This window comes from Ochlerotatus camptorhynchus, unplaced genomic scaffold, assembly GCF_037179485.1.
Source record: "Ochlerotatus camptorhynchus isolate MF236.1 unplaced genomic scaffold, CSIRO-AGI_Acam_v1.1 ptg000361l, whole genome shotgun sequence".
NCBI lineage: Eukaryota > Metazoa > Arthropoda > Insecta > Diptera > Culicidae > Ochlerotatus > Ochlerotatus camptorhynchus.
The window spans coordinates 11,141,285-11,166,068 of NW_027040849.1; the positions used below are offsets into that span (position 1 = coordinate 11,141,285).

The 24,784-nt window shown below is 39.6% G+C and overlaps 1 protein-coding gene across 8 annotated transcripts in view; it reads left to right on the forward strand.

Moving 5' to 3' along the window:
* The window catches only part of Eip63F-1 (Ecdysone-induced protein 63F 1), a 289,880-nt gene that overhangs the window by 142,291 nt on the left and 122,805 nt on the right, over positions 1-24,784 (forward strand). The window contains exons 1-2 of one of the 8 annotated variants that reach the window (XM_065231908.1): positions 7,623-8,007; positions 18,914-19,751. The exons of 6 other annotated variants lie outside the window; for them this stretch is intronic. In XM_065231908.1, the coding sequence (XP_065087980.1) occupies positions 19,715-19,751 (37 nt within the window). In that variant the 5' untranslated portion in view covers positions 7,623-8,007; positions 18,914-19,714. Of the gene's footprint in view, positions 1-7,622; positions 8,008-18,910; positions 19,752-24,784 lie in introns of those variants that run through there. One more of the 8 variants, XM_065231909.1, reaches the window with a different exon arrangement.

A 24,784-nucleotide genomic window follows, 5' to 3' on the forward strand; every position in this document is an offset into this window, starting at 1 on the left:
AACGGACACAACGCCGTCATCTGCAAGCTGCCTTAGCGAGCAATTTTCATCAAGACAACCATCAATGTCTTTTACATAAAAATTATAAAGAAGGAACATGAGCCCTGGGGGAGACCCATGTAACTAATTCGTGAAGTTGTCGAGTTTCCGTGAGAACATTTCATATATTTCTCAGACAACAAGTTGCTCAATTAGTTGTTCATAATTGGTGAAAGCCCACTATCGTGGAGTTTATCCGAAAGGACATCGATACAAACAGAATCAAAAACCCCATTAATGTCCAAGAAAACTGAACCCATTTGCTGTTTTTGCGCATAGGCCAGTTGAATTGTTGAAAGCAACGCAAGACAGTCGCTCGTTCCTTTGCCTCTCCGAAATCCAAATTGCGTATCTGAAAGTAAACCATTCGACTCGACCCATTTGTCTAGACGAAAAAGAATCATTTTCTCCAACAATTTCCGTATACAGGACAGCATCGCGATGGGACGGTACGAGTTATAATCCGACGCGGGTTTACCGGGTTTTCGAATGGCGATAACTCATACTTGCCTCCAATTATCCGGAACAATGTTGTGCTCCAGAAAATGATTGAATAAGTTCAACAAGCGTCTCTTCGTGACGTCTGGGAGATTTTTGAGCAAGTTGAACTTGATTCTATCCATTCCTGGAGCTGAGTTGTTACATGAGAGGAGAGCAAGTGAGAATTCCACCATCGATAACGGAGAATCTATTTCGTTACTACCCGACGGACTATCACGAACGTTGGTTTGAACCGACACCGAATCCGGGCATACTTTCCGCGCGAAGCTGAATATCCAACTGTCTGAGTACTCCTTGTCTTCGTTGACCGGTGATGACGCGTTTCGCATTCTCCTGCCGACATTCCAGAGTGTTCTCATGGAAGTCTCTCTCGACAAACCATCGACGAACCGACGCCAGTAACCGCGTTTTTTGGCTTTAATCAAGCCCTTAAAAGTTTTCTCGAGGTCGGTGTACCGCTCGAAATCCTCGACCTTACCGTGTTTGCGGAAGCGTTTAAACGCGGCGGACTTCTTGCTGTTTGCGTCGGTGCAATCCTTATCCCACCACGGAGTGAGAGGTCGTTTGCGAACGAAAACACCCGGAACGCGTTTCGTCTGTGCTTGAAGAGCGCAGTCAACGATAAGTCGCGATAAAAAGGAGTACTCATCCAGCGGAGGGAGTATCTCAACCGAATCAGTACCACCGAGAACCGCGGACGCAAATTTTTGCCAGTCGATGTTTTTCGTGAGGTCGTACGCGATGTCAACCGAACGAGTGGAAGATGAACCATTGGTAATAGAAATTTTGATTGGCCAGCTCTCAATTCTTGGCTCTCAATGATGAAAAATGCGATTTCTGTATTTTTTATACATCTAGGATCACGAAGATTTTTGTCGGTCACAATTCTCGAAAAAATGTCTGAGGCTCGTAAGATTTATTTTATTGCAGAAAAGATAGTTTTTACATATTTCCTTGTTCCGAGGTCTCCAATAAATTACCCTAGATCTAGCGGTGGAGCCAGGATTTCTGTCAGAAGGGGGGTTTTAAAAATCACGTGTTTTAAATGCAATTTTTTATTGAAGTACCAGTGACATCCTGGGAATCAATTTCCACTTATTTCACCCAATTCTATGGAAACTATTTCGATTTAGAGAGAAAACAATTTAAAAAACATGCTAAATATATATTCTTTCTGGAAAAATTCTAAATGTAACATTCCCGGAAAATTTACTCTGTGAAGAACTATCAATAAATTAAAAGAAATTTCAAATTGTTACTGGAGGCAACTTTTTGGAGAGGTTGTTTTATCAATGAACTATCAATCATTCAGCAAGATTATTTCATTGTAGATCGCAATTAACATTTGATTAGAGAAGTTCCACGCCAATTGACGTATCGATCAGACTCGACTTTATTCGATTTGCATAAAATTTTGAGTAATTGTTTGCAGAGCCTTACTCAGGATTTTTTCATATGTTTCTTTTGAAGAGCTCTCAGTTTTGCGCCTGCTGGCTCTTTCACTGGCTTTTTCTTTCCAAAGGAAGTCGTATAAAACATCTTAAGAAAACTAGAGTAAATTTCCAGGAGTGGCCTTAAAATTATTTTAAGGGAATATAGAAAATAAACTATCGGAATAGGTTGGAAAAATCTTCCGAAGAAAGACCAAAACACTTCCGAGGGATGTTTGAAGAATCTTTCAAAGGAAATCAGACGTACTTCTGAGGAAAGTCAGAAGAAATCTGTGAAATTTTGAAAAAGAATCTGGAGAAGTCAGATAACGCTTCCTGGAGTAGTTGGATCAAACATCTAGACGTCAAGTTGGACGAAGCTTTTGGGAGGAATTCAATTGGTCTTCCATAGAAATTAATTGAATACTTAGGGAATTTAATTGCAATTTAGTTCATAATTGATTCTCTTTCGGCTAACATCATCCCATAAGGTGCTTGTTATGATGAATTAAATACTAAAAATTTGATTCCCAAAATCTCCACGATTTAAAAGAAAACACCTTTTCCTGCATTTTGATACTTCTACGGAATAGGATTGAACGGAAAATGGTCCATAGCAAAAATCTCTAAAATCGATTCCCATTCTGTGCATATGAAAAAGTAGCAAGAATAATACACTTCCTAATCTTGAATGAATATCTTATTGATTAATAGGGGGGAGGTAGCTCATCGATTCTTCCGGTTCGCCTCCTAGCATCGTGCTATAAGGTACCAGGCGATAACCAGGGTAGTTGATCGATAGCTCGATGACGTCATTTCGTTGGCGTCTGCAATGGAAAATTCTCATAGCAGGCGTTGACGATGGGACGTTGTCGAGTTGTTGAATAGCAACTATCGTGGTAACTCACCGATTACCTGTCGATCTGCCAAATTTGGAAAGACGTCTGCATTGAATTGTCTCATATAATAATATTCCGCCCACTATATCACAAGAAATTGCGAGTAGCTGAGTGGAAAGGAGATAAGTTAAGCATTGGGTACAGGACCAAGTCTCCCCTGGGTGGTGCAAGAAGATGAGCGCAATAGAATCATCAAGTTGCCATAAGGCACGGAATGAGACTATTGCATGGTTGGGTAGTCAAAGTCATCCATACGTTAGTCATTTCAGGTGGATTAGAACAGGTTTAGGTTTAGGGTGGGCGTTGGCCAGATTTGGATTTTCAGATATAATCCTAAATAGGACCTAGATTATTTAATACACTAGTAACCTCAACTTCTGTCACAATGTTTCATTGTGACTAATCAACACTCAATGGGTAAAATATCAAATTTGCGGTAAATTTGAAAAAAAGGTAACTTGGAGTGTAGAGCGCACTGCCCACTGAACGATTCTGAAGCCTGACCAATATATATAGATACATTCATACCATTGGCATTTTGTATTTGAGATAAGACAGAGACAGGATGCGGAGGGCCCGCTTAGGGGGAGCGTAACCCATGTTAAGGCTTCCATTTATTAAATAGTTCAGATAGGCTGGAAATGATAGGTTCATGTTGAGAAAATGTACCATATGGTGCCCGTTCACTGATCAAAATTAAATTAGATTCAAATCGTCAGGCCCTGCCCTGTAATAAGGGGATTGACGATGATTTGTCAAGTTTCATTTTGCATTTGCATATAATTGTAAGTTTCGGTTTGCTTTTGTAATTGTAAGATAGATAGTTTGGCTCAATTGAAACATTGAGTTGTATAAACTTGACGAATCATACCTCTAAAATAGTAGTAGTTACAGTGCCGCATTATCTAACAACCACTGCCTGCAACTAATGTTGGAGGGGTCAGCAGGGCTGATTACGGATCAAAACTAACATAACTCTAACACTGGAATGATCCCCAAACTAACGCTCATTCATTGCACTTTGAGTCATAAAGTAGTTTTATTTATTTTCTTACTAATCTATCTACACACTTAGTTTTTTCTACCGAGCTCGGCTGTGTGGGTCTCGGCGGGGAGGGGGTTTCGCTGAGATCTCGGCGGGAGTGACATTTGATTGCCGAGTCTCGGATAATGCCTTTTCTAATAATCTGCCTACGTTTCTTTTATTTGTTATCTACTTCATCCCTTTTTTATTTGTCTGCTCTTCTTTCCTCTTCTCTTCTTTTGTTTTGTTTGTTTACATATAACTAATACTAATACCTTCTTGTTTTCTCTCTAATTTGTCTACTATGTCCCACCATCACGATGAGAGATGAGCTACCGTACATGGTACACGCTCATATACACTCCCAAAATAGTATACCGCAAGTAAGTATATCACAGAGGCAACTAAAGATCCAGAAACGAAAACCGATAACGCTGAAGCTGATCTGTGGTGATTTATATGACTAAATAGTATTATTTATTTATACTAACCTAAACACAACGTGGGGTGACCCAAATCCAAACGATCACTAACCAAAATAATAGACTTATCTTTTTTCAGCAGCACTACACCAGCCAGCAAAGTTCAACAATCCATCGTTGCTTATGCCTTTGTTGTCGTTTGGAACCAGTTTTGCGAGGTAGGCGACGATTGTGCGTATTTCTCGCGTAACTTTTGAAAAGAGCCTATTTATAGCCTGAACAATACGTAAAGAGCAAATTGAAACATTGAACGTCGCGTGAAAGTGGAACTTAATGAAGGCCTAAGTACTTTTTCGTAGTTTTTAGTTTTCGGATTTGAAAGATCGTCGGTTACAGTGTCCTGCTTACTGAGCAGAAAAACGCGGTCCCAGGTCCTTACATATCAAAGAGATTTATGGTAAAATCGCTTGTGTATCGTGTATTTTGCGAAACTCGTTGTTGTCGTTGGTTCCGGGTTTGAATGAATACAAAAATTTGAGCAACGGTATTATGTGATATGAGGGGCTCGGTGGCCTTAGAGCAACCGTTTTTGCTTACTGAGCAGAACATCATGAGTCTAATCTCAGGCCCATCCACATTCAAGATTCGTCAATCGTTTTATTTGTTGATACAACTACATGGTAATAACAGCAACTCGGTGATTAAAAAGGTGCTCGTCTGCCTAGTGGCAAACGTTTTTGCTTACTGAGCAGAAGACCGTGGGTTTAGTCCCAAGCTCCTTCGCGTTATATGATCGTTAGGACATCAATTCAGCTTATCGTTTACCAAAACGAACCCTGCTGCAAACCCAACCCTCTTATCCAACATCCCAGTGATTCCTCGTGGAAGTGCAGAGGTGTTCTCGGCTTCCATCAAAGCGAGTGTCATGTCAACACAATCCTTTCCATTCCTTTCTTGACCTGTGTTCGGGCGCGGCCGGCGCTGGTATTGCCTAATTTAAGATCACCAGTTTTTACACATTGAGGATGATTGCTAGTCCCAAGCATCGTCTATTGGTTCTCTGTGTAATTACAGCTGATCTGGCAATAACAGAGTAGCAACCGTGGGCGGTCAATCAAGCTCAAGCTCAAGCTCAATTATTGATTAATAATTTATTTGATAGGGCTCAATCAAATTAACTTTACAGAGCCGAGGATCAGGGTTGCTTCCACTGACTTGCTATAAAAAAATATTGTTGGGAATTATGCAATCATTAGAAGTTATAATTCTATGTTGCACTTATAAGTAACAAGAAGAGGGTGTAAAGTATGTGTTTGACTCATAAAACCTGTCAATTTTGCTTTGAGAGCGTCACAATCAGCGATCTTATGATTCGTGAGCGTTCACTCAGAGTGAGCGCTCACGAGTCGTAAAATCGCTGATTGTGGCGCACTGAAAGCAATATTGACAGATTTTATGTGTCAAACATATACTTCATGACCTCTTCTTGTAACTTACAAGTTCTAATTAGCATTAAACTATTTCATGATTACATAATTCCGAAAAACATTTTTTTATAGCAAGTGGGTGGAAGTAACCCTGCCGAGGATTCTTGTTCACTATACAAAACTATAAAACTAAAAAAAACTATAGTCAAAAGGTGCTACACTATAAACACTTTATCTTCCCCTATCCAATAAGCCTCCTCCATAAGAACGGGATCCGTTTGAAGTGATTTCATGGTATGGCAGATTCGCCAATGGGGGGCATAGTGCGTCCATTGAAGCAATGGACGCAAAACGTGGTCATCAGCCACACACTCATCACGAAACGGTTGCTTTCCAAAGTCGACGACGCATCGACCAAAAGAACTGCTGATGAAGAACAATGAGGACGACCACACAATGGTTGCTGCCGAGTAAACAGACGATCGCGCGATGCACATCGAGAGTGGCCTTCTTCTGTCGACAGCCAAGTGAACACTGATAGCCGACATTTGAAATTTTGAAAAGATCTTCAGAATAATACTTCCTTTTGGTTTGTTTTTTTCCGTCGATCTTGTTTTCCGTGCTGAGCACCAATGCTACCGACGTGCCAGGAAGGCAGCTCCCACACCTGGACCCTACCTATTGACCCATCAACTCATGAACCGGGGACCAACGGCTTTACTTCCCATCCGAAGGAAGGCGTGATCAGAGATGTTATGCCTCAGAACATCCCGGCGGCGCCGACTGGGATTGAACCCAGGCCTTCTGGGTGAGAGGTAATCACGCTTACCACTACACCACCGGCGCCGTTGGAATAATACTTCAGCAGCCATTTAAATTTTCAAGAACTCTAAAAACATTCAGAGGACGCAAGTTAAATCTTATTGAAAATCCGTGAATATCAACAATGTTCTCCAACATTTTATGAAGTTTCCTAAACTTCTATGACGGATCCTGTACATTCACATTGTTTCTTGAACTTAAACTCAGTTCCATGAACTCAACCAAAGCTCCCTGAGCTTCTTTCCTATCCATTGAACTTATTCGAAGCTTCCTGAGCCTTTATGAAGTTTCCTGCATTTGTGAGAAGTTCTGTGAAATCCTGGAAAGCTGTGTCCATTTTTATGACCATTTTTGAACCTGTATATATTTCCTTTAACTCATACATTGCTCCCTGAGCTTCTTCCAAGGACCAAGAAAAAAAAAAATCTGAATTTTAACTGTCGCGTAAACTCTCCTCTCGTTTAATTTTGAGCTATAGTCGACATAAACAACGAAATTGCTTACAATGCAACTTGTTTCAAAATCAACGAAAAATATAGTGATATTAAAAATTATGTACCCATTCTGCATGGTGGAATAGACACAAAATTGAGTTTATTTTCAAATCGCATTTGCAGCTTCTGAAAGATCATACTAAAAGATGCTTTTTCAAGAAGTTCTAAGAGATCATATTCATAATAATTTGCGAACTACCCTGTTTTAATTATTCTTTGTTGTCCAAGTACCAGAATGACCATTACTTATATATCCATACTGATAAGTACCTGCACCTGTTTTGCCGTCCAAAATCCCCGACAATCCCACATTGCTTCTGGAAACATTATTTCCACCATCCCGCTCTACCGTCGATCGCCTCTTCTCAATCGTGTCGCGGTCTCTCATGCTCTCCGTCAGAGTCCATTTTCTCCCGCTCCAAACTTAGCACTCTCGCTCTCTTCCAAAAACAAAAAAAAAATTAACTCGCTCGCCTGCTCCCGTGAAGAACTTCACAAGCACGGAACGCCCGGTAGCTGGTTCGATAGCCTCTGGCTTCTGTGTTCGTCGGAGCTGAGTTCAGTTTTTCGCTAGATTTTGCCAAATGTAGGCCACATCCGCTAAACCACCTCTACAGAACAACCACCACGTCTAGAAACATATACTCACCCCCTTTTGCGCGTTGCAATTGTAGTTAGCCCATAGTGTGTTGTCTCTTTTTCAATGACAACAGCAACAATTTTGGAGTTCAACATCATCACCACCAGCACCACCACCAACAGCAACAGCGCCACTAGGGGTAGTTTTTGATGTCCCCCCAAGCGTCGTCTTCGTCGTGAGCGCGAGCGTGCTGTGTGTAGTAGCCCTCGAGAACCGATCGACCGCGGTCACGATCCCGTTTTACTTCTTCCTACATAGTTCCCCGTCGGGTGTCTGTTTCCCTCATAATTCGAACCTTGTGCAGTGTGTGTAAGTGATTTTGCTTTCGTTTGATTGAATAAGAGTGGAAATCTTGTTGAAAATTTTTTGTCGCCTCCGTTGGCGGGGTCAAGGGTGGTGGCATGCGATTTTAACATACGACAAGACAACGTCATTAATTAAATGCGTTCCCAGTTTGCAGTGCGTACCCCGGGATAGTGCCAGAGTGTCGATAAGGCTAAGCCACCCATCCGCTGCCCCCAGCCACAGAGTCCATGGTGAAAAGAAAAGCAAAATTTTGGTGTGAGTCGGCGGCGGCGGCGGTGGCACCACTCTGTCCGGAACCCCCGGAGATGGTGTGGGAAATGTGGGGGTCCCTGGGATTGATTTGGTGCCCGACCGACGACGCAAGTACGACGCCGTCGCTTTGAAACTCGTGTAGTGTGCTGTTGTTATTGATGGTTGAGCTGCAACCGAGTGAAGCTCACAAACGATAACAACAACGAGTGGAAAACAGTGAAAAAAAAAAGAGTGCAAAAGTGATTTAACGTGCTGATGAGCGATGATTAGTGAAGATGAACTGTGGCTACTGGATGTTGACTGGGCCGCGTGGAAGTGCTGCAAAAGGAAATTAGCACCACTGATTAGCGACCTAAACCGGTGGAGATCGATAACTAATGGATGTTGGTCGCCGATGGCGATGGAGGACTGCATGCTGTTGACTAGCAACAAGCATGGTGTGTTCGGTTGTTTGTCTTACTGGTGTGTCTCGTGATGGAGCTCGATCGACACGGCGTCGCAAACGGAAAACCGGTGAAGGCTGGTCAAATTCGGATAACTGCGATGCTATTGTCGGGCGCGTCCCTCTGTGAAGCGTGGAAAATATATTTTGAAGGGTGCTAAATGTGCTACACCTTTTTTAAGAGATGTAAATGTAAGAGCCCAACGACATCATGTATCAATGTAGAGACGTAGTTGTTGTTCAAACTTATGATTCATTCGTGTTCATGGAATGTAATGCTATTTTTTGGAAGAAACACGAATGTTAGAAATAGGTATCGATTATTTATTTGATCTGTATTATAAAATCTAAGATCTTTGATATTAAATACCAGCGTTCACTGAACAGAATATGTTCTAAAGAGGATGTTTAAACAAGTAAAATGGATTACAGTGGTTTAAAGGGTGGAACGAGCTAAAAGTAGTAAACTAAAATTTAGTTCATTTCTGTTTCGTGCTTTTGAAAAAAAATCAAACGTTAATTTTCAAAGGTGTGTATCTACGAAAAGTATTGTCAGTTTTGATTTAAGATAGCAACCGATCAAAAAAAAAACCAGTAGTTTCAAATTCATCAAGCGCATTCGTTAAATTTAAATCTTTCTTTGCGAACGCTGATTTTAAGCAGTCAAGAATGTTATGCTGCAACCGAAAGAGAATTAGTTCAGGACAACTTAAGCAATACAAATCAAACTAAATTTTCAAGAATACCATTTGGTGGGCAGGTGATTTGTACTGGTGAGCTGAAGGCAATTATGTTTGTGACAGCTGGCATCATCATCCAGAATATTTACGTGAGCGAGTGTTTGTACAAATGTGTCTTGTATGAGTTGGTTGGAAATGCTATCTAACAAGAAGCTTTAGTGTGATAATGTATTAGCTAGAGAATGGTCTTAGAAGTGGGTAGGTAGAAAGTTCCGTTAGAGTACGGCAGTAGGGAAATTGAATAGAAGTTGAAAATGAGCGAAGGGCCATCAATGCGATAGTACAAGTCAAACACACATTTCTTTGATGCCTAGCTCGTACGATGTACGAGGAGATTTAAATCTACAGGCCAAAAAGTGCACTTTGAATGTAACAATCAAGGTGGGAGTAGCCCCTCAACAATGCTGATGATGGTACAGCACGCAACAACCACCCTACTGCTTTCTCTCTGAGATGACTCCGTTGGTCATGACGAGAGGAGCAACACAATAGTTGGGTAAAGAAGAATTGCTTTATAACATTTTATACACCATCGACTGGAAATGCTTTCGGCAACGTGGGGCCCTAGATAGTGATGAAACATCGCTAGAAATATTTCACAGCCTGTAGATTTGAAGACATACCGTAAAACAGGGTAACATTGATAGTTTTTAAAGTATATTCTTAATAATGTTTACAGCAATGACTGTTTTTCAAATTTTATATTTTTAAAACAAGTACTAAGGATCAAAGAGTTAATTCTTTAGTAATATGTTGAACGAAAATTAAAGCATTTGCCAAGGGGTAAGGCACTCAGCACATTGTGCCGGAATTATATTCTACACAGCTTGGGCACATCCATCGACACATTTTCGACATACCTTCGGCACAATCTCGTAGGCATTAGATTGTTGTAAATAAAATGGGAGCACTGCTGGACAACTGTCATTGAAGTTGTTCAGAGCATTACGTACTGTTTGACTGTATGTTCAGAAACATCTTCTAAATAACCACTTCATTCGAGCAGTTAAAATGACGTTTAGTACCACTTGAACTTTGACATTATTTTGAGACTTTTTCTTCTAGAACCACGAGAAAAGTAGCTAATATTTGTGCGTTTCATAAAAAAATGGAAATTAGTTGGTCCAGTTTTGTGTAATCACTGGTAGAAAGTCACGCCAAAACTGCTTGACAAAGTGGTCAATTGAATATACCAGAGGAACTCAGACCAGCAGTTCACTTATAGATCTAAAGACGAAAAACACGAAAATGGTTTTTTAATATTTTTGTAAAATATGCAACGCATACTATATAAAAACGATATACCATATCTACGGAAATACCCTAAGCTACAATATGGAACCAATGTTTCTTATTTGGGAAAAGCACAGCGAGTAAATTTATTCTTTATATTATACTATCAAAGTTACCCGCATTATCAAAGATACCCCGTTTTACGGTACTTCCAATCTCCTCGTACATTTTACGGGTTAGGCAAAGAAGTATGCGTTTGACTTGTACTGTCGCATTAATGGCCCTTCGCTCATTTTCAACTTCTATTTAATTTTCATACTGCCGTACTTTAACGGAACTATCTACCATCCCCGATACCGACCCTCTTCTAATACCATTCCCCAGCTAATAAATTATCACACTTAAGCTTCATGTTGGACGTAAAGTCCGTGAATTCGTATTTGACAAAGCATAGAGTGAACACAACATGATCAGGGCTTCATGTGAGAGTAAGCTGTCTGCTATTAACATTATTTCTCTGCACTTAATTTTGTGTGACAACTTTTTGCCCGTTCCACCCTTTACTCTCCGCAAGTCGACATTGAAGGGACCATCGACATATAGAAGGTGGCTGAGGTCCTGCACTTTTGGCGATTATGAGTAAGCTAAACTTAAACTTGAGTCGTTCTCATTGGCCGTGTATATTGCTAGAATTTCCCCAGAGATCCTTTCAATAGTTTCTAAAATATAATCCGGTGATTTTCTGTGGTGTAACCTTGAAAATTTATCCACAAGTTTGTGGCATTTCTATGCAGAATACTCAAGAAATTCCTGGATTATTTCTGGTAATTACTTTACATTACTTACGTAGGATTTATTCTCAGAAATTTACACTCGAAATCCCTCGGGATTTTCCTTGAAATGTATTTGCAAACATTCACAAATTTCAATTCCCTTGAAATTTATCTCGGAATTGGATCCCTCCTCAGAATTTTTATTGGTTTCTTCATGATGAATTTCACACCTTTTGCAATCCTTAGAGATTTTTATAATCTAAAAAAAAACATTAATTTTGCCTTTTTTTAAAAACCAACACATTTCGATCGCCTTTTTGAAATCAATTACAAATCGATCAGACTCGACTTTCTTCTTTGATTTGCATAAAATTTTGAGTAATTGTTTGCAGAGCCTTACTCAGGATTTTTTCATATGTTTCTTTTGAAGAGCTCTCAGTTTTGCACCCGCTGGCTCTTTCACTTTTACGATGCCCTCGTCACATTCCATACGGGTTGCGTAGAAGTGGAAGAGATATCGCAACACATTATTTTGTTTTGACGTAGAGCTACGTCTTTGACGACTATACTGGGGTGCAAACTAAGAAAATGTGTAACGAAATAGTGTTAGGTGTTAAACGCTTATAACTTGGTCAGTTATTGATTGATTAAAATTCTTTTTACACCTTTTGATTTACAACTGCTGTACAATTTGTTGGGTATAAATATTATACACCCAACCGGTGGATGTAAGATTCGCTTACAATTATGTGGGATTCATCATCAGAGGATGTAAGTGGAGACCGCATGAACCGAGGATGCGATATACCTAGCTGCGGTCCAATGCAAGAGAATTGGAGACCGAAAAATGTAGAGTGTATTAGTGAGGTAAATTAATTATGTCGAAAAAAAATAGGAAAAAGGTTGCCGACTGGACTCGAACAACGAACGTTGCGATTATCAGACCTGTGCTTTCTCCACTGCTCTCTCCATGCTTCTGAATAAGGATAGCCTAAAAGCAAACAAGAAGCGTTCATTTCCTCTCACACTCGACTTCGTATGCTTTTTCTGCTGGAGAGATTCGAGGCAAGGGTGTGCGTTGTTATACCATGTCATACATAAAAATCAAGGCAAACACGAAATAAAAAAGGCAAAAAACCATTACATCGCCTGCAAGGTTAACTTCTAACATTCGCTGCGATGTTCATATACAGAGGATGATAGGAAATGGAACTAACATTCATTGTAATAGATATTTGGTTTGCGTGTAGTAATTATTAGTAAACTATTGAAAATTAATCAAACTTTTAGGACGCAATCAACCAATAACGTGCTCACTTGCTATGACTATCGAGAGCACAGGGAGAGACGACCGGTTGCGAGGTTATGAAAGAGCTTACCTCTGTACGTACGTACGTACGATTTCGTTTGAAAGTGAGTTTAGCCTTCTAAGGAAAGTTTGTTTCAGAGGTCTGCCAGAAAATCCCAGGAGGTTTCTACAGAAATCCTCCGGAAATTTCTGTTAAGTTTCCACCAGAAGTTTCATCTGACCTCCACCCGGAAGATTCTTTGGATATCTCCTTGATGGGTCATCCAACTTTCAAATAATTTCTTCTGGCTTCCCTTTGGAAGTGTCCTGAAATTCCATGGAACGATTTGTTTTCTTTAGTTCCCCCATTCAGCTTTCCCAGAAGTTTCCTCCAATGTTCGTTGGAAGATTCTGTTAGGTAACTCCTCCCGATTGGATTTTCTAATTTCTAAGGCGTAAAAGTGTAATATAATGCTGATATAAGGTAATATAAAAAAATTAAAGCCCTATTTAGGTTGAACACGAAAAAATCCGGACACGAAAATCTTGTTGGGGCTTAAAAATGTGTTTTATTTTTCATAGTTCAATGTACCAGCTATACATAAGTAGGTATTATGCTTATTATAAGACCATTGTTTCAGTCCTCCTTCCTGCCATAGGCCATTGCTCGAACTTTTCTTCGTACACTGCCCATCATCTTTTTCACGAGTCCTGATCCCACTTGTTCGGCTGCCAAATTCGATTTCCGCTTGAAATCCTTCAGGTCAATTGCAGTTCCACCCTTTTTCTTCAGTAAAGGGTGTCGCACATCAAATTGCATCACGGAAAAAACGCAGTAGAAAATTGCCTAACTGACAGATCCTTTTCAAACTTTCAGGCAATAAAATATAACCCATTAGTAAGCTTTTGGCATATTTATTTCATTCAACTTCAATACCATAACCGTCAGCTTGCACCTTACGCTTATTTCCACTCATTAGGTTCTGTAAAACATCTGGCTACAGCTTCTTCTGTACAAAAACCCACTTTTTCTTCATGTCTTCCTCAGATGTGACCTCCTTGGGATACTTCCGTAGTGCCTGCTTAATAATAGCCCAGTATTTTTGATAGGCTTTAGTTCCGGTGCGTTGGGGGGTTCATGTCCTTGGGTACGAAAGTGACCCCGTTGGCTTCGTACCACTCCAGGACAACATTTGAATAGTGCCACGAAGCTAGATCCGGCCAGAAGATCGCGGGGCCCTCGTGTTGCTTCAACAGCGGTAGCAGACGCTTCTGTAGACACTCCTTTAGGTAGATCTCCCCGTTTACAGTCCCGGTAGTCCCGAACGGCACACTTCGTTTACCACATGACCAGATCGTTTGCCAAATCATGTATTTCTTGGCCAACTTTGAAAATTTCTGCTTCCTGACTTCCTTCATCATCCATGATGAGACAATGAGGCTTCGTCAGCATCTTGGTGTACAGTTTCCGGGCCCGCGACGTCCCCACCGTATTTTGCCGTTCGTCACGATTTGGAGCCTTCTGCATTTTGTACGTATGCAGTCCCTCCCGGTCCTTGGCTCTCTGAACGAAAGACTTGGACGGGTTCAACTTTCTGGCCACATCCCTGACCGAAGCATTGGGATTCCGCCTAAACGCTTTCACGACACGCTTGTGATCCTGATCACTAATAGAACATCCATTCTGACCGCATTTCTTCTTCCGTTCCATGCTCAGAGTTTCGTAGTAACGTTTAATCACACGACTCACCGGTGACTGCACGATTCCGAGTGGTTTTGCGATGTCCACATGAGAGAGTTCTTGATCAACAATAGAAAAAAGCCCATCAGCATTTGTAAACAAACCGTTCCCAAGGCCTTTCCTCACAAAGCGAAAGCCACCCACGCAAACCAACACCATCATCGGATAGGGGAAACTTCTATCTACACGATAATGGTGTTGGTTTGTGTGGGTGGCCTTCGATTTGTGAAGAATGAGCTTTGGAACGGTTTGTTTACAAATGCTGATGGGCCCTTTTCTATTGTTGATCCAGAGTTGAGGATTTTCCAGGTGCTAGCGCAAAATAAATTCCCGGCGTTGCATTTCGGGTGATGCCATTTTTTCCAACTATCGAAAAACTGACAGCGATAAAATACAGTGTAATCAATACACTCTAAACTACTTCTAACCAAATTTTCAAGAGAAAATACCCAATGGATAATTTTTAACAGCGTTTTTTCCATGATGCAATTTGATGTGGCTCCACAATTCCTCAATTGGCCTTAGTTCCGGAGTATTTGCCGGATTCATCTCATTGGGAACCACTGTGACGCCACTTTCGCTGTACCACTTTTTCGGGGAATTTGAGTTGTGGCAGCTTTCCAAGTCCGTCCAAAATAGGCAATCCACCTCATGCTGCTCCAGAAAAGGCAGTAGTCTCTCTCATAGGCACTCCTCATGGTAAATTGGCTTGTTCATGTTCACAGAAGATGCGAGACAAGGAACTTTTTGGGGAATTACGACTTCTTTTTTATTTTACATTTTTCAGAGGCACTCGTCCAGTCAACGGGGTATAAAACTCCTGCCCAGGAGTTTGATCGAAGACTGACAGGTGCGGATAGACCGGGATTTTCGTTTCAAACGTGCAGGATCCAATCGTGACGTGCTTGCTCCGGTAAAGCCATGATGTAAAAAATTTGGACTTATCCAATGTCTACTGTGATTCTATACACTCTTAGCTTGATTCAGTGAAATGTTAAAAAAAAACTAAAAATAAACCTTAATGGCAGCGTTTTTTATGTGTCCGGATTTTTTCGTGTTCAACCTTTATGAGCATTAAATTGCAAAAAATGGCCCTTATCGTGTTATTAACGGGTTTGGTCACTACTTGGGTATTTCAAAATATTATATATTATGTATTATTTTTAGCTGCAGTTTCGTTGAAACTAAAGACTGGAACGCGCAAAAAATGGTCGACAAAAAATCGTTTCTTTCAGTCAAAATTCCTTTCACAAAATTGTTCTTATTTTCCTTTTGGTAATTCAAATCATATATTTAGAGGAGAAAATGTTTGTTTATTCTTTTGGTTTGCCAAATCCGAACTGCCGTGCCTTCCGCTTAACCCCTTCCATTAAATTTTGCATAGTCATCTCATCGACCTTATTCGCCGCCGAACGCCAGTTAGATTTAAACTGCTGCTGGTTTTATTAGTTTTTTTTTTTTTTTTGAGATTCCGTTTGACCAAGGTTCAATACCGTTCGATAGGGTGGAGTTCTGGGCTGTTGGGAGGGTCGAGGTCTTTGGGTACCACAACCACGTTGTTCGCATCGTACCCCATTTTTCCCATAGTGGCAGCTCGCCAAGTCCGGCCATAAAAGCACAGGTCTATTATGTTGCTTTAGGAATGGTAGCAGCCGCTTTTCCAGGCACTCCTGGACGTAGATCTCTTGATTGATGGTTCCCGTAGTAATGAAAATGCCACTTTTTAGACCACACGTGCATATGGCCTGCCAGACGATATATTTTTTCGGGAACTTCGATAGTTTGATGGTTTAGAAAATTTCAGCCACCTTCCCTTTTCCTGATGCGGTATAAAACTCCTGTCCCGGAAGCTGCTTAAAATCCGCCTTCACATAAGTTTCGTCGTCCATGACGACATAGTCGAACTTTGTGATCAGATTCGTATACAGCTTTCGGGACCGCTGCTTTGCCGAAGTGTTTTATTTGTAATCTCGGTTCGCCACCTTCACCTTCTTAAACGTTCGCAACCCGGCTCGTTTCTTGGCCCGCTGCAAAGGTAGTATGGGAGACATTGAGCTTGCCAGCGACGTCCCGGATGGAGAGGTTAGGATTCCGCTTATATTTCACTGCCACTTTCTTCGTCGTCTCTGCCACGTCCGGATTACGATTGCCGCCGCTTCCTGGCGGTCGACAGACGTTCCCCGAACACTTTTAAAACGTTTGTCACGGTCGATTTGGCCACATCCAGCAATTTTGCCAACTTGGCGTGTGAGAACGTCGGATTCTTGGACGTCATTTTGAAAAGTGAAGAGCAAACGGTGAAAATTCATCATAGCAACCATTGTTTATACACTCAACTTCCAAATGCAGCATTTCAGGTTTTTTTTATGTATTTTTAACAGAAATACACCAATTTGAAGATGGCCAATTTTTGTGCGTTCCAGACTTTATACTTATTTCTCAATATATTTATTAAAAAAAAAACTTGAGTTTCATGTTCTCGTTACAGTAATAGATATTTCTTAATATGCTTTCTCTGAATGAGCCATGCCCTTTTGTTTTATTTTGATGTATGTTTAAAGTTCTTTTAGGATATCTGTTATTCAAAATCTGCTTTAAATTTTTTAAAGATGAAGTGTTTGTTGGTGTTTTTTTAATGATTTTGGTCCTATTTGATGTTTTGAGTGTTGTCCCTTATTTTTTCCAATTATTGTACTCTCCATAAGTCGATATTTTCACTAGTTGATGTCTCTCTTGATCAGGGCTGGCAAATGTCATTTTCAATGAAAGATCTCACGATACTTCTTTTACTATCATTATATGAGAAAACGATGATAGAAATTTCTTCAAAATCTCAAAGAATTTGTTGTCATGACAGAACGTGACAGTGTTGTGATCATCGTAATTACTAGCTCATTTAATGCGTTTCAAGTTACTTGTACCGAGCAAATCTTAATAATACATTCACTCTATCGATTACATACGGTTTTTTGCTTAAATTCATCTAAATCAGTTAGAAATGTTGATGTCAAAACCGCATAAGAATTATTCTCATGAGTGCTTGATTATTGAAAAATGACAAGAATGCTAATGATAGGTAGTCTCGTATCGTGATAGTGAGAGTACCTTTTTTCTCATTGTCACATGACGGCCGTGATATTTACCAGTTCTGCTTTTGATCGAACATTTTATTTAACATTCAAAATCAATTTTCTTGGCAAAATTTTACAATATTTTTTTTTTAAATTCAAAATCAAAAGGAGAGTTAGGTAAAGATAGATGATAAAACCGAGATGATACCTTCCTAAAAGTTGTCCTAGCTCGCTGTCTACTCTCTACATGCAATTGTCACACTGCCGTCTTCTAAACGGAACTATCAATTCTATACTTTCATCTCCTCCTCATCTATCGTATTAAAAATACCACTTCAGTCTGTTATTTGAAGCATCTTCAACTAAAACTATCAAAATATTGTTTTAAAGTTGATGTTCAATGATTTGTGGTAATTTTTAAATGCCCAACCTTGAAAATCTCACAGAAGATAGCATTTTTAATAAGCTTTTTAATGATAAATATTCAAGAAATATTGAATACGACCGTTTGTTATTTAAGTTTTAAACACTTTTTTGGATTTTTTTTCCCAAATTTTCAAGTTTTTTTTTTTATTTACCTAGTATTTTTTCTGGAAAGAAATTGTTTTTTCCCACAATTTTCAATTAACCGTCGACAGGAAGTTACATTTTCAAGTTGTAATTTATTGAAAAATATCGAATATACGATACATTTTTGGCGATTTCACCGCGATGTTGTCAGTTTTAGCAGGTTTTAGAGTTCTTGAAGCTATTTTGGTGTTTTGTAGACCAAGCAGGTAGAGCAATTGTTGATAGACAAATGTTTACCGCGCTACCAGCTGAGTACGGTGCTAACGGTTAGATATAAAAGTTTGAACATTTACTAAATCTGATTCGAAACAGTCTTTTCCTACCAGCCTAACTGTTTTTAACACAGTCTGGCTAGCCGTAGGTCGTAAAAACTGTGATGCTTTGATGATCAGCCTTCCCGTAACGTGTTGGAAATGAACTAACCAATGTCACCTTCATCGAGTTTAAAGCCAGGGAATTTTCCGTTTGCTTTAATCCCATCAACAACAGCGACCACGAGCAAATGCCGTTCACCTTGAAAGTTTCGAAATCCGAGACACGCCAAACGACAATAATCTCTTTCAACTGCATTGATTTTGCAAACCACCACCCCTTGGCCATGACTGCAAATTTGTTTGAATGCGAAAATTTTCCTTGTGCACTCTTCCACACATACACGCTCTCCGGCACGCGCGGTCACGGCAACAGTCAGTCCGAATTTTCGCAGTGCTTGTCGTGCTGTTAATTTGGAACCCAATCAACGGGGAAGCACAGTTTGATCCTTTTCGATAAGTGGTAACATATTTCATTTCCCCAGCAGCAATCAATCCTCGATACGGAATCATCCCCTGAGCGCTTCTTATTACTAGCTTCTTCTGGTAGTGCAACCGAAAATCACCTATTTCTCATACACGAAGCGAGAAATTTCCACCTGAGCGTTTGCTGTGCTCCGTGTGTTTGGTTTGAGAGCAGTGTGCAGGAGAAGAAATCGGAGGAAAATGTTTATGTAATTGAAGTATGGCTCCCGCAGCAATCTCCCAGCAGTAGTGGAAGTAACCGGAAAATCCAAACCATAAAATGCTAATGAAACTGGAATAGTGAACGGAACGGGTGAAAAAAGAATCCGGACGCTTTGTCACACGGTAGTGTACTTCTCTCCTAAAGCGCGTTCCCTGAGCGCGCTTATCTCTTATCCACACCCACCCCCATCGACCTCAAGTGTAGAAGTTAGCTAGGAGCCGGGAATAGATAGGAAGAAGAAGCATACACACCTACTTTTGTGTGTGTTGTTATTGCGAGTTGCCGACTACGACGACGGAATAATCGGCTCGAGTCAGCTGATCTCCTTGAACGCGCGGGAGTTGTCTTCATTTTCCCCTTCACTAACCACCCTCCCTCCAATCCATCCACCGGCGGGCGGCTCGAGTTGTTTGTTCGAGAAAAAAGTTTCGTGTTTTGGCATTTTCCTGCAACGTCCGACCAGTAGCGAGCATCGTCGAGCACTGAGCAGGCGGTGCCGAAGAAAATTGATTGCGGTTCCAGTGAAGAAAAAAAAAGAAGGCAGTAAATTCATAAGAACCATCGCAATTACACAAGGGAAATAGAAACCGAATCAGCAACAATGAGTGAAAATTTCATCAACTTCTCCGAGATCAGAGGTGAGTGGAAAATTATAATGGCATAATATTTCCTCGAAAAGCATTGCGGATCGAACGTTGTAAAAATTGTCAGCCTTGTCTCTGGTGCAGCATTTTCATCGAATCGATACGGGCTGTTTTAAAGAAGAGAAGGACTTCCTCTAGGCCAGGCCTAGCACGCAAGCAGACAACTTCACTTGAATAAATGAGAAACGCACTCGATTCCGACACGTCATGCGATTTTCATTTAATAGACTTTCTCAACCCAATCGGTCGAGAACCACCTAAGCTTTTCTACCGATGCAAACGGTTCATGGCATGTGGCATTCAACACGAATAGTAAGGAATTGTCACGCATCTTTCTATTTTTTTTTAATGCCGCATAACAGCACAACAGAAAAAGGCCCCGTTGCAAAATCGCACGCCCCGCGTGCATTTCACAATTTGTTATACAGTCATGCCTATGGTCTCAAAGTGGATTATGCGGGAAGAGTCCTGCTTATTCTGCCGTGAGCTTCGTACATGCTACGTGGCTTTAGCCTACCTAAGATGATTTAACCTGCTTTGGAGTGTCAATATGTCATCCAAGAGAACTTTTTCCAATCTAAAGTGATGTCACAGAGAATTTTTTTTCAAGATTGATCATTCTTAATTTCTTACTTTAATAAAACTAAAAAAAGGTAAGAGGATGTATCCAAGACATGACCGTAGATTTGACGTAGGATATCAATATTTGGCGGCTTTGTTAGGGAATCTACTTTTTCTCATCACGGAAACGCCTCGTTTTCTGATGACAAAAGTACACATTTTCGTGCACAAAACGCACGGAATTTTTGGTTTATTCAATAGATAATAAAAAAAACGGACACTGATTGGAGGCTGCTAAATTTTCCAATCGCGAGATATACGCGATCAATCATATAAATTTGAGAATTTTTTGCTCTTTTCCAGCGCCCTGGAAAAAAAATCTTGCCTTAATTCGAAGTGTTTCTGGTTAACTGACAAGGTCAAGTGGTATTTGGTCATTGCGGGAATTTTTCTGTACCACTTCATTACTGTTACGAATTTAACCACAAACGTTTGATTACTGGGTACATTATCAAAAAGCTTTGGGGGTGATGTGTCTGGCAGCAAGGCGAGCGAACGTTCAATAAAAATTAACTCTAAATCAACAATAATTTATAGAGGTCCTGAATTAAACCGTTTTGTCGCGATGATTGAGCAATGCTGAGCTATAAGGGTGTTCAACACGGAAGAGGCTGGCGAACTGCATGTTGTTTGGAACGAGAGTGACGTACTTGGCATAGATGGCCCACAGCGGCTCACGACGAGCAACTGAATCCGATCAGTAGCGGTGCGGCTTCTTCCTCCTTCTTCGGTGAATGGACGATCATGTGGGATGCAACTCACTGCTTGCGGGCAGCCTTTCGTTGTGTACTGGAGAACAATGTTCCAAGCCACGCGCCGAAATCACTGCTGCTGCTGATGATGATGATGATGATGACGACCGACCGGACACCACAAAACACGGTGATTGAATAAACATCGTTCGGCGAGACCAGATGGAATTCGATATTGAAATGTGTTGAGGATAGCGCATTTTGCAGACATTTGGTGAGAATTTTGATCACCATTGCAACAGCTGGACATTTGTGTAATATTCAATAGTGACCTATTGAAAATTAATAGTATTCATTTTAGCAGATTCGTAGAAAATCCAATTGATTGGCTTGTTTAGAATAAAAATACATCCGCTATTGACAGAGTTATAAGTGGTCAAAACCTGACCACTTTTCGTAACGTGGCCAATTTTGGTTTTTTGAATTTGCACCCTCAATATGTTGCTGAAAGACATAATCCTACGTCAAAACTTACTTAATTTGAGTAAGTCCAAGATCTTAAAATATGTCTTGAAGTTTTGTATTCCATGTACAAGTTCAAGATATTGAAAATCAAAGAACGAGGAATTAAGGAAAAAAATAAATGATTTATTTCAAGTTCGTAATTAACTCTATGAAAGACAACAATTGTAGGAACTTTGGAGAAGTTCTGAGGAATGATAGGATATGCTGAGAATTTCGGTAAAGCTCCATAAACAAACTGCGGGAACATAAGAGAAATTAACACGCTGAAAATATAGGGAACTTACTGGAAGCTTTAGGAACCTCAAGGCGGTTCTTTTACCATCCGAAAATTTTCAGCAACTTTTATGAAGTTCCTAGAATTTCATAGAACTTCACAGGTATCAAGCAACTTGAGAAAAATAGAAAACTTGAGGGGTATTGTGCAAATTTCTAAAGCGTTCTAAGCACCTCAGAAAAGCTAGCTCTAGCGATCATTGGGGAATTTCAGATCTTAAGGTGATACTCTAAGGAAGCCTTAGCGTGAAACTTCAAAGCCACAAATGTAGCTTCCACAACACATACAAATTTGAAATTGCTACTCTCTGTTTGTAGTAGCACAGCAAACAAGTAGTAGCAATTACAAATTTGTATGTTTTGTGGAAGCTGACATTTGTGCCTTTAAAGTTTCACGCTAAGGCTTCCTTAGAGTATCACCTTAAGAGCAGTTTCCGTAATTTTAATCCAGACTTTTGGAGCAGTTAAAGATCTATAACCGTAAATTTAGAAAAATTCAGCATAGTTCCATGGAGTGCTGAAAAAAATCTAGAACCTTTAAGAAGTTCCGAGAATTTCAGGGAAGTGCAAAAACCTTCAGATAATTTATAAAAACTTCAGAAATATTTCAGGAACTTCACAGAAGTCCAGAGAACTTCAGGAAAATTTAAAGGTGTTTACGGGAATTCTATTTTCGAGCAGAACCGAGATCTTCAATAGAATTGAGAGCTTTAAGGAAGCTTCAAGAACATCAAGACAGATCAGAGAATCAAAAGGTAGTTCAAATAATTTTAATAGAAACCTTAAATAAGTTTCGGGAAACTCAGGGAATTTCCGGAAACTTCAGGAGAGTTCCGAGAGAATTTCTGGAACGTGATAAAAATTATATGAACATCCGGAAAACGTGAAAGTATTTTAAGGGTGTTATATGATGGAAATTTCAAGAGCTTAAAAAAATGCGAAAATTAAGCTAAGTAGAGAACATCAACGAAGTTTTATTAATTTAAAAAAAAAAATGCGTGAACTTTTAGCAAGCAACTATATCTTCAAGAAATTCCAGAGAACTTCTAATAAATTAAGTTGTTTTGGATAGTTTTATGACATTCAGCAAAGTTCCGAGTACTTCGAGGGCGATCAGATAGCTTCAGAATAATCCCATTAACTTAAGCAAATTTGCAATGACTTACAAGGAGCTCCGTGTAAGTATGGGGTATACCAAGAATTCTATAATTGATCTGAAAACGTCAGAAGCGTCAGGGAATTATGAATGTATGTATATCAGAAAATTTGCCGGATTCTTAAAATAAAATAGAGAGCTTAAGGTAAGCATAGATAAGTTCAAGAGAAATTAGTGAGCGTTTATCTAAAATTAAAAATACTGATAAATTCAGGGCAGTATAGAGAACTTTAAAGACATTTAGTAATCGTTTAGGAAGTTTTAATAACATCAGGAAAGTCAAGACTATTGCAGACGTTTTAAATGAGTGTCGATAATGTAAGGGAAGTTTCATGAACTTCAGAAAAATCTTGAGAATTTCAGTGAAAATCATAGAACTATATTAATTATTTCGTTCTAGTTGCATGAAAATTGCGGAAGCACAAAAGTTCCAGAAATTTAGAAAAACTTCGAAAACTTCACAGAAGGACAGTGGTCTTCAGAAATATTTCGAGAACTTCATAGAAATCTATGGAGCTTAAGGAGAGATCCGCGAACTTAAGGAATTTTTTATGAACAAAATGCGGGAGCATTTGAAAGAAGTTTAGTAAGCTCCGAGTATTGGCGGAATGTCACGAGAAGGTCAGTTCCATTAGTTTCAGAAAAATAGTGAGAAATTCAAAGCAGTTCCCAGATTTTTAAAAAACTTCAGAGATGGTTAAAAGCTAATTGAGGTCTTCGCATAAGTTCAGAAGTTCACGGAAGCTTAAACCTTTTTAGGGCGGTTCATTTCAATTTAGCTCAGTACAACAAGGTTCATGAGAACTGCAAAAACTTTAGAGAAGATTTGAGAATTTCAGAAAAGAACAGAGCAGAGCAGTTCCATTAACATTAGAGAAGTCACATAAATGTTAAAGAAGTTTAGAGATCCACAATCGTTGGAAAAATTAAAGAAACTTTAGGAAGTCCCATGAATTTCAGGGAAGTTTAAGAATTTGATGAGCAGTATTGTGGGCATCAGGCTAGTTTCTAAAACTACAAAAGAACTTCAAGGCAGTTTCATTAACTTCAGGAAAAAATTGGGAACTTTCAAGTAGTTCTGACGTCCTCAGAATAGTCCATTCCATATTCAACGGAGATTTCCATTGAAATATTCATCAAAATTTCGATAAAACTATCCTCCAAATTCATCTTTTTTAGATTTTCCTTGGAATTACCTTGAAATTCTTCACAATAAGAAACCCTTTGGAAAGATTCTCCGAATATTAATGTAATTCATTTCAGATTACCTTTTGAATTTCACTCCTTTCCTTGGAATTCTGCTCACATTGAAAGTCTACTGAGAATTCATTTGCATTTCTCCTCACAAATTCCTTAGATTTCTGAATTCCTTTGAAGATATCCTGGAGTTACTTATGCTCCGGATTCGTTTTCTCCCACAAGTTTTATTAAATTATCATCAGAATGGCCTTGGAATTTTTCTCTGAAGTTAACAGGAGTTGTGCTCCTCAGAAATTTCTAAGAGTTTTCATTAAAATTAATTGTTTATTCAATTCAGGGTTTCTTGAAATTCTACTCAAAACTGTCAGGCTTCACATGAAATCTAAAATTCCTCAGAACTACCTTAAAAGCAGATTGCATTTGATGTTTTTCTGAATGATTTTTTTTCCCAGAACTCCCTTTGAATGAGGAGCTTAGAAATAATAATAAAAATTAAAACTGTGCATGGAATTTGACTCCAGATTCTTGAAAATTTCTTGAAGTATTATAGCTTTTAAGAT